Source organism: Salminus brasiliensis, chromosome 17 (assembly GCF_030463535.1).
Source record: "Salminus brasiliensis chromosome 17, fSalBra1.hap2, whole genome shotgun sequence".
Classification (NCBI taxonomy): Eukaryota; Metazoa; Chordata; class Actinopteri; order Characiformes; family Bryconidae; genus Salminus; species Salminus brasiliensis.
In genome coordinates, this window is record NC_132894.1 from 31,199,559 (window position 1) to 31,212,716 (window position 13,158).

Consider the following 13,158-nt stretch of genomic DNA (forward strand, 5'->3'; position numbering starts at 1 on the left):
CCTCATCGTCGATAGCAAACTTCTGGGCGTTGGCGTTGACAGACCGGACACGGTCGGCCTGGATGGCGATGTCGGCCTCTACCAGTGCGTGCTTCTGAAGTAGGTCTTCCACTCCCAGCAAGTGCTTCCCATAGTCCTGAGAGAGCAGCAGCATCTGTGGACAAAATATGAGCAGTTTACAGTTACTTCCCTGATCTACATTACATTGTTGATCAACAGTTTAATACAGCGCAGAATCTCAAATCTGATCAGGATTCATTTCACTTAGCTGGTATGAATCAGAATAAGCTTTAAAAAAAATACTAATAATACTAATAATAAGCTAAAAGTGACTGAAGTAACTTTTTACACAGCAGTGAAATAATAAAAAACACAATAAACAAAATAAACAATAATATATTAAGGTGTATATTTTATTAATTGGAAAGAAATTAAAATATAATATTATATTTATTATAAAACATTAAATATTGCACGTTTATAAAATATTTAAAGTATCTGTCGTTTGTGTTCATTTTTGCCATAATAAAAGTCTTGGGTCTATTTTCAAATGTAAAAGTCCCATGAAATCAAATCTTAATAATACTGCTATATTAATTTATTGTTGTATTCATTTTTGGAATTCTGGAACATTTTATTCAGTCATAATAATATTAACTCAAAAATGAGCTGATTTTTCTGGTCAAAATGAAAGTTTCAGGGGTTCTGAGAAGCCCAGCAGTCTAATAAGCTGCCACTATGGCCGGGGGTCAAACGTTCGAATCCTGAGCCATGCTACTTTGTCTACAATTGGCTACAATACTAAAAATGCACAAATCACTAATGTCACACATTACTAGCTCCAGTCTAGTCTAGTCCAGTCCAGTGTCTTATTTCACTGTAGTCCACTCCCACAGCTCACACATAAGGTTCTACCTGCAGCTAAAGATTAGTGGAGAACGCACCGTGTTTAAGCGAGGCTCCTTTACTGCTAGAAATTTCGCCTTCCTCCATTCGCATTCTTCTTCTCATCTTCTTCTCTGCACTCCTCTCCCTCACTTCATCTCTCTACACTGCATTTCTGCCCATCCTCTTTCTTACCACCTGACTCCCTCCTACTCCTTTCCTCTCACCCACACTCTCTGCCTCCTCTCCTCCCTCATTGCTTTACCTTCATCTCGTCCATCCAGTCCATGATGTAGAGCATCTCCTGGAAGATACGCTGCAGGCCCAGGTTCATCTCCAGCCTCTGTCTGCGCGCCTTCAGCAGCTCCAGCAGGTAGTCCCACAGGCGCAGGACGTTGTCCTTGCGGGCGGTGATGCGTTTGATGTCGTGGTAGTTTTCGGCCTCTAGCTCGCGGGCCACGGCCACCACGGCCTGTACACGCTCCTCGTATGCCGCAATGTCCGTCTCGATGGCCTCGTGCTTCTTGGTGGCCGCCTCCACCGCCTGCAGGTCAAAGCCGAAGTTGTCCTGTGGGAGGAGAAGGAGTTTGACAGCAACACATTAAGCAATCTGCGGTTAGCAGCGATGCTACCAACACCATGTATTAATTCTTTGGACTTTTTCCAGCTATTATTGTTGCTCAGCACAGCACAGAGAGCATAGTGGTTGGAGATCACGTCTCACTGATTTGCTTGCAATGCTTAATTTCCTCATGTCACCACAAGGTGGCAAAGAAGTCACACATTCTACTTAGAGGCATACTGGCAGCATAACAACATGCCATCACACCGCAACTGCACCACACTCACAGCTGAGTCAACTGTGTGTGGGAGGCAGGTCATAAATGTGTGTGTTCTTCAGGTCTCCAGGCCAGTCCTTGACAAGTCTCAACCAAACAGGGTAGATCAGGGTATTGTGATTTTTTTTTGTATCATGAGACACCGTATAATGAGATCATCATGATAAATATTAATAATTATTATATTTTATGGCTATCAAAAGCTATATATCCTCAAGCTAAAAACCTTTCCACTTTGGCCAATTTTTACTTTTTGACACAATTCAAATCTGGCAGTCCTGTCAAAATGTCAGACCAATAAACGGACCAATAGAAATGCTTCAAAATTATCTGGGATTAAATCTTTTCACATTGACCTTAAATGAAGGTTAGGAAGTTTCCTTTTCTTGTAAAATGACCATTTTGGATATATATATTTATAGGAAAAGCTATTTAAAATATTTCAGAATTGCTGCCTATGCTTGTTTGACTTCAACAAAAATGTAAAAAACGTAACTTATTTAATTGTGATTATTATTTAATAAATAATTTCATTTATTTGAATGATTTAATAGAAATAATCTTTTTATCATCCAGGTCTAAGAAGCCCAGGAGGACTGTGGATAAAGTGTGTGTACTCCCCACGGTGGCGAGACTTGTATTTCGATTGGTCACCTGTGACACGAGCCGCTGGTTCTCGCTGAGCCAGGTCTCTCTCATGGCGGCCTTGCGATCGAAGCGACGCGCCAACTGCTCCAGCTTCTCCTGGCGAATCAGCTCATTCCTCAAAGCCAGCTCCCGTTCATGCTCCGCCTTCTCCAAACGCTCCCATGCCTGTCACACACATGTATTCAAGCAGTTCAAGCGCATTCCAATATTTGCAACCTTTGAAGGTGCACAGGATATTTATATCCACATCTATACAAGAATCCTTTTAAACATTTATTAGCAAATTCAAAATTAATTATGCCTTTTACTTAGCACTGGACAGGACTATGATTGATGACAGGTGATTCTATTGGTAGATAATGCAAGTCAAACAGAAGTGTAGCTTTTATTTAATTATGTCTACTGGTCCTACCTTGTTAACCACCTTCTTATCCATTTGTAATCAAAAGGGAATCAGGAATTAATGGAATATATGGGCCTAATTCCTGGTGTGTATCTCCCAAACAAGCAAATATATAAGTAGTAATAAGTGGAAAAATTCTATAATATTCTTCTAACAATGTAAGATGATAAATATCAGATATTCAGACTCTGTCTAAGAGGATTTCACTTGCTAAGACCCCATTTGAAGTTTATGAACTGTAATGAAACAATGTATAAAAGTGCAGGTTTGAACAGAACTGCTGATGAGTTTCTCTGAAGACTGCTGATGTGTTTCACCTTGTTAATGTCTGAGATGAGTTTGCCCTCTCTGGGCATGTAGACTTTCTGGTTGTTGGCTCTCATCTTGCTCTGAATTGTGAACAGAAGCACTTCCAGGTTCCCCTTCTCCGTGAACCTGGACAAAGAAGGGAAACCAATGCATGAGACGTCAGCAAACTAACGTTGACAGTGGAGAATGAAAAGGCCGTCCCACTCACTTAGGGGGTTTTTCCACAGTGCGGTAGGTGTTGAAAGCCTGGAGCTGCTGCTGGACCCCGACCAGTGAATTAGCAAACTTGCGGTTGTTGAGGATGATGATGGTCTGCTCGATCCACTCCAGCAGGTCGGAGGCCAAAGATTCATATTTCTCGATCATCTTCTCTGTTTCGATGGCATTGTCGAGCACCTGGAGAGAACATACGTCAACAAACACTCTACGGCTCTACGGAAACTAGACAAGCTGTGTGTGTGCAACTTAAGATGGCTGAGCACATTCATTAGAAGGGGTGTCCACAAACATTTGGACACATATAATGTACTTATTCATATATTTATAATATAAAATATATTCTAACTGCTTACTTTCCCGATACGCTTGCCCTCCACCTTCAGCGCCTTCATCTTGGAGAAATAATGGTAGTATGTGACGACATATGTGATAACTGATTTCTCGTCTGGGTGATCCACGCTGATATCTATAAAGTGAGCGACACATAAATATCCCATCAGCTTCCTGTGGTAATGTTTCACAAACAGCCTGAGATATGAAGATGTTTTGGGCCAGAGTTAGTTCTTACCTTCAGGGTCCAGCAGTTTGGTCAGTCCCAGGTGCTGCTCGGCCAGGTTGAAGGCATTCTGCAGGTTGTAGTGAGCGTTGGACTTCTTCAGCTTGTCAAAGTCAATCAGGTCTGGCCTGTGATCAGAACAGATATGAGGAAGTAGGAAGGATGTGAGTTTGATAGAGAGTCAAATAACACAAATCAAAGAAAACAACAGATGGTGGTCAAAACATGGACAGGAGGAGCTCTGGACTGAGAGCAGAAGAGAGCAACGGGTTTTTACCTGTGTTTGTGAATGAGAGCGTTGAAGGCCATCCCGTCACGCCAGCTGGTGGTGAAGTTGTGGATGTTGACATTCGGATAGCTGCAAAGGAACCCAAAAGCATGTTATGGAGAACCACTCACGTGTCCCATCATAACTTTTGGATAGCTTTTGAGGATGACCACTCACCCTGCTGTCTTCATCTGACACCATAGAAGCAGAGCGTCCTTGGCTGAGCGCTTCTCCTTATTGTCTTCTGTCTCCACACTGATGTCCTGGATCTGTTTGGAAAAGAACAACACACAGTCAGTTTGGCCACTGTAGTAGTCCAGTGCTTGGTTTCTGACCTCAGGACCCCTTGGGCAGGCTGAACATTTTTGGTTTGAGAATAGGCAGCGTGCCACTACTATGGTCACTGGCATGTTGAGGTCTCTGCTGAGAATGGGCTACTACTCAACTAAGATCTGGTCCTTTCGTGGTCCCTAATGCCTAATACATTGATGAGTGTGGCAGAGAAAGGCTGATCCTGTTTACCTACAAAGTGCACATACAGTAGAGCACTATTCAAAAGTTTGGAATCAACGATTTTCCATAATATAAATATATGGCAGCAGATCTGACTCCAGAAGCAGGCTCAGAAACCACTGGTTGTTAAGATCTACCACTCATTCTAACATTTAGACTGACCAGAAGGTTTTCATTACCTGGATCAGGTGTGTTTAATTAACGATGGGATAGGGTGCTGGACCAAAGTAAATAATAAAATGTTACCTGGAAGCGGAGGATGATGGTCCAGATGAGGCCGAGCGTGAGGCGGTGGTTGCCGTCCACAATGTCATGGGAGCCCATGTTCTCCAGGTGGACCCTCTGCTCCTTGAGGAACTGCAGAGCTTTGTCTACGTTCTCCAGGCAGTGGATCCTCATGCGGCCCTTCGTGGGCTTGGGCTGTGGACAGCAGACAGTGAAATCATTAGTGATGTCATCCCACTGGAAAAAAGTTCCTCCGAGTTACATTTTAGGTCCAACTGGATTCAAATGTTGCAGCTGCCTCTTCCACACAGCTCAACAACCACTGAGTTAGGTCAGGCATCGTTCTGGGGTCGCGGGGTTCTTGGTTCCTGCTTTGAATTACATGTGTTAAGCTTGCAATAGAAAGAAAGAGCGCAGCTCCCAAAGGACACATTACATGAGCTCACCCAGGTGCACCGGTCGTCAGAGCTGTGTGGGTTAACAGAACAAAAAAATAATAATAGCCCCAGCAAAGTCCAGTTCCCTTCCCGGCAGGAACGGGGAACTGGAGCTAAAAGGTCCAGCTCAGCTGGAGTTAATGATGTACACTGGGGCCTCTGGGATAGAGCAGCACTGTGTTTCTTTTCTGACACCTGTGATGGAGGAAAGTGGCCCTCACAGGAAAAGCAAAGTGTCAAGGCGTAAGATGGATTGAGACACTCTAGAGGAAATGTCCTACTCAACACAAGGCTTATGTACAGTACATCTCATCGAGTTCACCTTGTGTACCTTCTTGTGTGACTGTGCGCTGTATTGTTGCACTGTTTGTAAAAATGAGGCTTTGTCAGTCATAGATTCAAGTTTTTTAAAGCAGCATTATGTAACAAATGTAGCATTTGTACCTTAATAGCTTCAAATTCATGCTGATGTTCCACGGACTGTAGTACTCTGCGTACCTTGAGTTATATTTGTGTCAAATCAGGAAGTATTACTCTACCGCCTCAGTCCATATGCTTCTTTCACTTTCAGCTTGTCCAGAAATGCACGTGTACAGTCATTTAGTGGCAGCTCAAAGCGCAAATTACACTTCCTGACTGTAGGGGGAGCCCCAGAGCAAGAAATACCAATGCTCACATAATGCTGCTTAATTAGATTGTATGGTTCCCATAGTGAAAAAACATACACATACACTATATGGACAAAAAGTATTGGGACGCCAGAAATCAAAGGTATTAAAAAAGAAAGTTCATCCTGCTTTTGCTGGAGTAACTGTCTCTGCTGTCCAAGGAGGTAAGCTTTCTACTAGATTTTAGAGAAGCACTGCTGTGAGGCTTTGACCACAAGGTGGCCTGACCTCATCTCCAACTCCCCAGCTCATTCCAAATCACTGGATGGTGCACCATCATTCCACTGCTCCACAGCTCAAAGCCTTATACCCCTCTAGCCCACGCCTCGCATTAGGCAGCATGGTAGCTATAAGTTCCTGTTTATCTGCTCCAGGGAGTTCAATTCTACTGGCAGTACTTCTCAAACATTTGGACATACAGTGTAGCTCCACCCTGGCTACTCTAGAGTCTAGAGTTGTTCTCCACCCATTCTTTGTGTGTGCCCTCCCTAATTCCACACTAGGAATACTATCACTCGAGCTCTGTCCTGCTTTTTAGGAAGTCCTGTTTGCATCTCAGCAGCATGCCTAAGTCCTATTTCTTGTATTTCTGCTCTGATGAATTCTGCCTTGTTACCTGTTTAGTTAGTCCTGATTCGGTGCTCTGTGTTTCTGGCTTTCTGGTTCTGACCCTGGTAATGATTGGCTAATATTGGCTACTGTTTCCTGGTTTGGTTTAATGGCTATTTCTGTGTATCTGTCAACCAGTGTTTTAACCCCTGATAAAACTCTGCCTCAATGGGAGTTTTAAGAAAGTCCAAGGGAAAGATGCGGTCGATCAGCCAAAACATGTTGGTAAAGTTAGCCAGAAGTTAGCATAGCACCTCCCTCAAATCGTATTACACCTCTTTAACTTGTCCAAATGTTTGTGGACACCCCTTCGTCTAATGAATGCGTTCCGAACACCAGTAGAATAGTACATATTGGCACCAAGCCTAATACCATGCATGGGCTAAAGGGGTTTAAAGCCCCCCAGCATTGAGCTGTGGAGCAGTGGAGGAACAGTGGTGTTCTCTGGAGTGATGGTTAGTGTTCCATCCAGTACTTTTGGGATGAGTTGGGGTTTTGGGGATGATCATCATCCAGCATCCTGACATTCACTAATGTTGAGCGACGTTTTGGGGATTGTATTAACAGAGATGAGACTGGTGACAGTCTAACTTCAGTGTTTGTTAGCAATGTTAGCCTAGTATCACCCCCGTTCTCCCATTTTCCACATAGCAGAACGATGGGGCAACCATTCCAGGTTTATCTTAAATGTTTAAATCAGGTCTCAGGACTAAATTATATTTTTTAAAAAGTGTACATAGCTTTTCAATACATTTCTGAAGCAGTTAATTAAGACTCTAGTCTATGTATTTAACTAGGTGATCATCATCAGCATCATGATCATTACATTTTTCCCCAAACTATTCCTTTAAGCTTTTCCTCAACGCTACAAATATCTTACACGTCCTGCCTCTTTGTGGAGAAGAAACCTGTGGTGTTTCTAAAGCGCTCTATCTATCGTTCTGAGTAAATGAGTAACTGGCTGCCACTGCAGCCTCATGCCCTGGGACATGATGTGTGAGGAGACTTTGTACCGAGGTGTGGCGGCTGAGTCTGAGGACAGACGGAATGTAATAATGGATGAGGCTGCGAAAAGGGAAGTGGACGCCCAAGCCTTCAGAGCAGCAGAGAGTCCGTCAGGCTTTGAGAGGAGACTCAGACACCACCTGATCCCTGAGGGGGGCTCTGGGTGAGGCGTCTGCCGAAGAGCTAGACGGCTAGACGAGCCTTAAGAGGAGGGGGTTAATGTGAGTATCCCCCTCCCGAGAGGTGTAGGTGGTATGGTCCTTGCTGAGGTCTCCTGCGGACACACTAACGCTCACACACACTGCAGAGGCATTGCGGCTCTTTGAGATGCAGATCACAAGCACACACACACACACAGCAGGCAGGGAGCAGTATGGAGCGCTACAATGACATCAGCAATTTTCTTTTTTTAAAACTATTACATCACCAAAGCTGACAGGTCAGCCATTCTGTCGGCCAATCACGTATCGTTTAGACGCTGTTGATTTGTATAATGTACATACTGTGGGTGTGTATATGCATGATGTATGCTAAAAGCCTATGTTACTGTATATACCCTGTACATGTAGTTTAATTGATATATGTGGTATCTGGCAGCACCAACTCCACCATGAAATATTCCTGAAATAGTCTAATAAAGTGATTATAATTTACAATCAGATAAGAGATAATAGCTTAGGAAATAAGATGGGTGTGTACACAAAAATATCCACAATAAAGGAAACAGGCTCAGCCGTCTAATGTGCTAACGATATGGCCCGGGGAGGAGGGAAGATTCAGTGCCATGCTGCTTTGCCATCAGTGGCCAGAGTCTGAGAAAGCACATCTGGCTGTGCTCTATCTGGGTGGGTGGACGGCGATCTCTCCCCTTATCACTCTTAAGCGATGTTGCTGCTGCGGTGGAGCTGGGGACCCAGCGTTTTCCTCTGAGCGTGTCGGCTGCCCAGTTCAAAAAGAGGCAGTGGCTGGCTTTGCATGTATCAGAGGAGACATGTGTAAAGTCCTAACCCTCCTAGTATCGGGAGCATTGTTAGTGCTAGTGCTAGGGGGAGCACCCCATTGGAAGAAAAAGGGAAGAATCAGGGAAATAAATAAAGGAAACAGGTCGTATTTTAACCAATGGAACTAAAGGTTGAACTACACTCTCAAAAATAAAGGTGCTACAATGGTTCTTTCAGCGATGCCATCGAAGAACCACTTGCGGTTCCATGCAGGACCATCTTTCTAATAAAGATTGTCTCCCATAAAACTGGCACCTTGCCATCTAGCTCACCTGCATTTAAAAGCACTGCAGACTAAATGGTGGCGTATTAGTATGGAAAAAAGAATAAACTCATAATACAATCCAAATCCTGCTCCCAGCTGTACCCATGCTGCGAGGGCAAGTCTGGACCTACAGCAACCTCACCGCTCAAGAGCTTCAATGTCAGCAGTGTTTAATGAACGCTCAGAGAATTAGAGGTGTAAAGTGAGTACACAGAAAGAGCTCAGTGCTGATGAAGGAAATGTTGCATTCAGAAGACACGTGTAAACTAGTCGGCTTCAGGTGAATGGGTTTGGCTCAGGGCGATATCAAATATCAGGCCCAATAGACCTCAGCAGGGCCGCAGTTGGACGAGGATCAATCGGGAAAGGGGGGTGGCTAACAAAACAGCACTTCTGGGTAGGCTGGATATCCTGGGTCTAAAGTGTAGCTTCACCAATAGAAATGTCCTTGACCCCTCCTTCTATTGGACAGGCTTGACTATGGGCTCCTATCTGGGTAACTTAGCTATCTCGTGTAGTTAAACCCCTTACAGGTGTATACTCAGTGGAATCTTCCCCATCTTGAGTTGCACCACATGCCACTGTGTAAACTGACCCTGCCCTCCAAGGTGAGCTGACAACGTCCTTGGTTGGAACAGGCAGTGACACAGTGATCAGTAGCCAATTGGCTGGTTCGGTCAATGTCTTCTGTTACATGTACTGTCACCAGGGTTACATCCACTATGAATGACTAGCCTTGGTCTGCTCGATGGCCAGGGCAGACAGGTTTGCAAACATAGAGGTACCTCTGTGCGGTGCCCAAAAACGACTACACTACATAGTCAGAAGTATTTGGACAGCTGCTCATTCATTGTTTCTGCTGAAATTAAGGCTATTAAAAAAAAATGACTGGCTCTACTGTCCAGGGAAGGCTTTCTATGAAATATTGGAGCATTGCATCATCAAACCCCCTCCAACCAACTCATCCCGAAAGTAGAGGATGGATAAACATAGCTCTACTGCTCTACACCTCAACACTGGGGGGCTTTTTACCCCTCTAGCCAATAGGTTCATGCTTACCTGCTCCTCTGAGCTCTATTCTATTGGCAGTGCTTCTCTACAGGGATGAGACAAGCTGTCTGAGTGTGCACATTTGTTTCAGCAATGGGTACAACTTAAATTAGCTGAATTAGAAGCCGCTTTAGAAGGGGTGTCCACAAACATTTGGACATGCAGCGTACCTTAGATAAGACAGGGTTAAGGCCTAAGCTGAAGGCCTTTGAGGAGAATTGCTGAGAGCAACCTTGGACAGCGGATTTGAGGGTGTGTCTGGATACTGTGTTTCCTTTTCTGTAGGCTGTGTTTGCCAGGGAGGGGAGATATCTTATCAGGAGCCTTTGGGACGATAGCGAAAGTCAGTGTGAACAGAGTGTGCTACGGTTACACGTGGCTGTAGAGTACACACACGCGCGCTCGCATGTCTACAATTACAGGCTTACTCAGCATCCCAAACTCTAACAGTGGCTGCGGGTGTTTTTTTGGTGTAATCTGATATTATTATTTCCCACTTCAATCAGTCAATGCAAATGGAATTTCTTACATAACTATGATCCTATTTAAATAGGAATAGCAAAACTGCAATAATAGTGGTATCAGCTGAATCGTAAAACAGATCTATAGATAGGTCAGGAATGTACGATACCTCAAACACCCATCTCTGACCGTCACCTAAGAGCATGCAATAAAAAGATTACAGCAGAATAATGAGCACTGTTTAAAAGAGCCCTCCCAGAGGCAAGGCTTTATCAGCCTAACACAGGTAAAGGAGATACTGTCCTGTGTTTGATAATAGAAGGTCGCAACCTTTCCAGCAGCAAAGTAGCATACACTACATGGACTTATGGACCCCACAAGACCTCTGATGTAGAAGCAATGTATGACTAACCTTGGTCTGCTCAATGGCCAGGGCAGACAAAAGACACGCTACGTAGCTACGTAGTCACGTAGTCAAAAGTATTTGGACACCTGCTCATTCATTGTTTCTGCTGAAATGAAGGGTATTAAAAAGAGTGACTGGCTCTACTGTCCAGGGAAGGCTTTCTACAAATTTGTGGAGCATTGCATTATCAAACCTCCTCCAACCAACTCATCCCGAAAGTAGAGGATGGATGAACACAGTTCTACTGCTTTACAAATCAACACTGGGGGGCTTTTTACCCCTCTAGCCCGTGCCTAGGCATGGGGCCAATAGGTTCATGCTTACCTGCTCCTTGGAGCTCTATTCTATTGGCAGTACCTCTCTACAGGGACTAAACAAGCTGTGTGTGTGTGTGTGCACTCTGAAGGTGGCCTGTGGTATCTGGCACCAGCATGTTAGCTGCAGCTTCTTTAAGTCCTGGATCAATGAACACCAATGTATCGACTGGATGGACCACCACCGTCATTCCAGAGAACACAGTTCCACCACTCCACAGCTCAATGCTGGGGGGCTTTATACCTTCCATATATCTGCTGCTCCAGGTTCCTTTTCTACTGCCAATACTTCTCTACAGGGACTAGCCAAGCTGTGTATGTGTGTACATGTGTGTGTGTGTATTAGCACATCTGTGTCAGCGGTGGGTGCAACTTAAAGTGGCTAACCATTCATTAGAATGGGGTGTCCAGAAACATTTAAATAGTACAAAGTTTGCTGGACCTTTGTGTATAATCTTAAGGACGGCAGTTATCTTCAGCAGAATGCTGGAGACGCACATCCCTGTGGTTCAGGACAGCCTGCCAGACTGACCATATGCTGATGTGTATTGTACACTCCAAACTGAGGTTCAAACAGATAATCTGACCAAGAAATGACCAAGATATGTGGACTAGGAGCAGTTAGTTAATGTCTCAAAGTGGCCTGGAGTTCTTGAAAAGAGTCTCAGTCTTTAGGACAGCATGGTTGGGGTGCTTAGACGATATAAGCATTCATCTGGGCGAAAGTGTAGACACCAGTAACCCCCCCCCCCTTCCCTGTTACTGTTAATGACTGCTTTTGCTCCTGACAGCTCTGTGATTAAGGAGCTCAGAGTTTAATTCGGTACATGCTGACGTCAGCGTGACGCCACCTGATTCTGCCTGTCAAAGCCTAAACCGAGAGCGCGGCAAACTGCAGAGACAAAAGCAACAAAAGACCTGAAAGACAGTTAAATCATATGTGCATGTTCTGAGGGCTTTGTTCTGCCGAAATCACGGAATACCACCATGGAGAAGAAGAGGAGGATGGGAGGGATGGGGGGAGGCTCACCAGTCTTTCTCCGGAGAGCACCTCCAGCAGCTTGATGAGCATGCGGCCATCCCGCAGGTCCATGTACAGGTCGGTGATGCGGCAGGAGACCCGGGCCAGGTGTGAGTTGACCCATTTGGTGAAGGTTTTCTTCTGCACCGCCTCACGCTCATCTGCAGGACGAGAAAGAGGAGAACTTTAGAACAACGCAGACAACAAGGCTGGAGTTTTTATATCTTCTCATTAAGATCAGAGGTTCTCAACCCTGGTCTTGGAGGGGAGTACCCCCTTCCTGGCACACACCTTAACTTGCAAAGAGAGATGGCTGAATAGATGAATCAGGCACACAATATGGACAAAAGTATTGGGACACATACAGATTACACCTACAGGAGCTTTTATGAAATTCCATTCTAAATCCATAGGCATTCATATGGAGATGCATCCTCCGTTTGCAGCTATAACCGCAGATTTGGAACTCTGCAATTATTGAGTCCGGATCATGGAACGCTAGGAACTCAGGAAACTCAGTCATTTGGTTTAACAGCAAATAACCAAAGACCTGTTGCTCTTTTAGACCCCAGCTAAGCTGTGAAACTCATTTGGATTCCAGACGCTAAACCAATCACTGGCTTGTCGCTGACCTCCACTCTCCAATACTAATCAGCTGGCACTTTCGCCACCAATTGAACTGAATTTGTCACATAAAACAGGTGGACGGTCCACTATCCTGTTTATATCCTGTTTATATTTGCAAGACTGCCCTGCCCCACCTTTGGCCCAGCGGTTCACATGCATGCACACATAGGGGAGTTTATTTATAATCCCAGCAATTTTCCTGTTATTGCATTCCTCGTCCCTGCATAGACGTAAGCGTCTCGTCCAATTGTTCTCCCGCCTCCAGCGTCTTTCCTGGCCGACCCCTGCACATGAAAGATGACAGGATGGCTTTGGCTGTCCAGATCTATTGGCTATCTAGGGCGGGGTGAAAGAGAGAGAGACCGAAGAAGAAAGGCAGAGCGGGAGTGAGAGAGAGAGAGAGAGAGAGAGAGGGAGAGGGGTGAGCA

General features: G+C 44.8%; 1 protein-coding gene across 2 annotated transcripts in view; it reads right to left on the reverse strand.

The window, feature by feature from the left end:
* sptbn1 (spectrin, beta, non-erythrocytic 1) overlaps positions 1-13,158 on the reverse strand; it is an 89,250-nt gene that overhangs the window by 19,093 nt on the left and 56,999 nt on the right. For both annotated transcript variants that reach the window (XM_072660402.1, XM_072660403.1), the window contains 11 exons: positions 12,113-12,264; positions 4,887-5,060; positions 4,305-4,396; positions 4,137-4,217; positions 3,872-3,987; positions 3,657-3,769; positions 3,293-3,480; positions 3,093-3,210; positions 2,379-2,537; positions 1,151-1,453; positions 1-154 (listed from right to left, as the gene is read on the reverse strand). In XM_072660402.1, coding sequence (XP_072516503.1) covers positions 1-154; positions 1,151-1,453; positions 2,379-2,537; positions 3,093-3,210; positions 3,293-3,480; positions 3,657-3,769; positions 3,872-3,987; positions 4,137-4,217; positions 4,305-4,396; positions 4,887-5,060; positions 12,113-12,264 — 1,650 coding nt within the window. The remainder of the gene's footprint in view (positions 155-1,150; positions 1,454-2,378; positions 2,538-3,092; positions 3,211-3,292; positions 3,481-3,656; positions 3,770-3,871; positions 3,988-4,136; positions 4,218-4,304; positions 4,397-4,886; positions 5,061-12,112; positions 12,265-13,158) is intronic.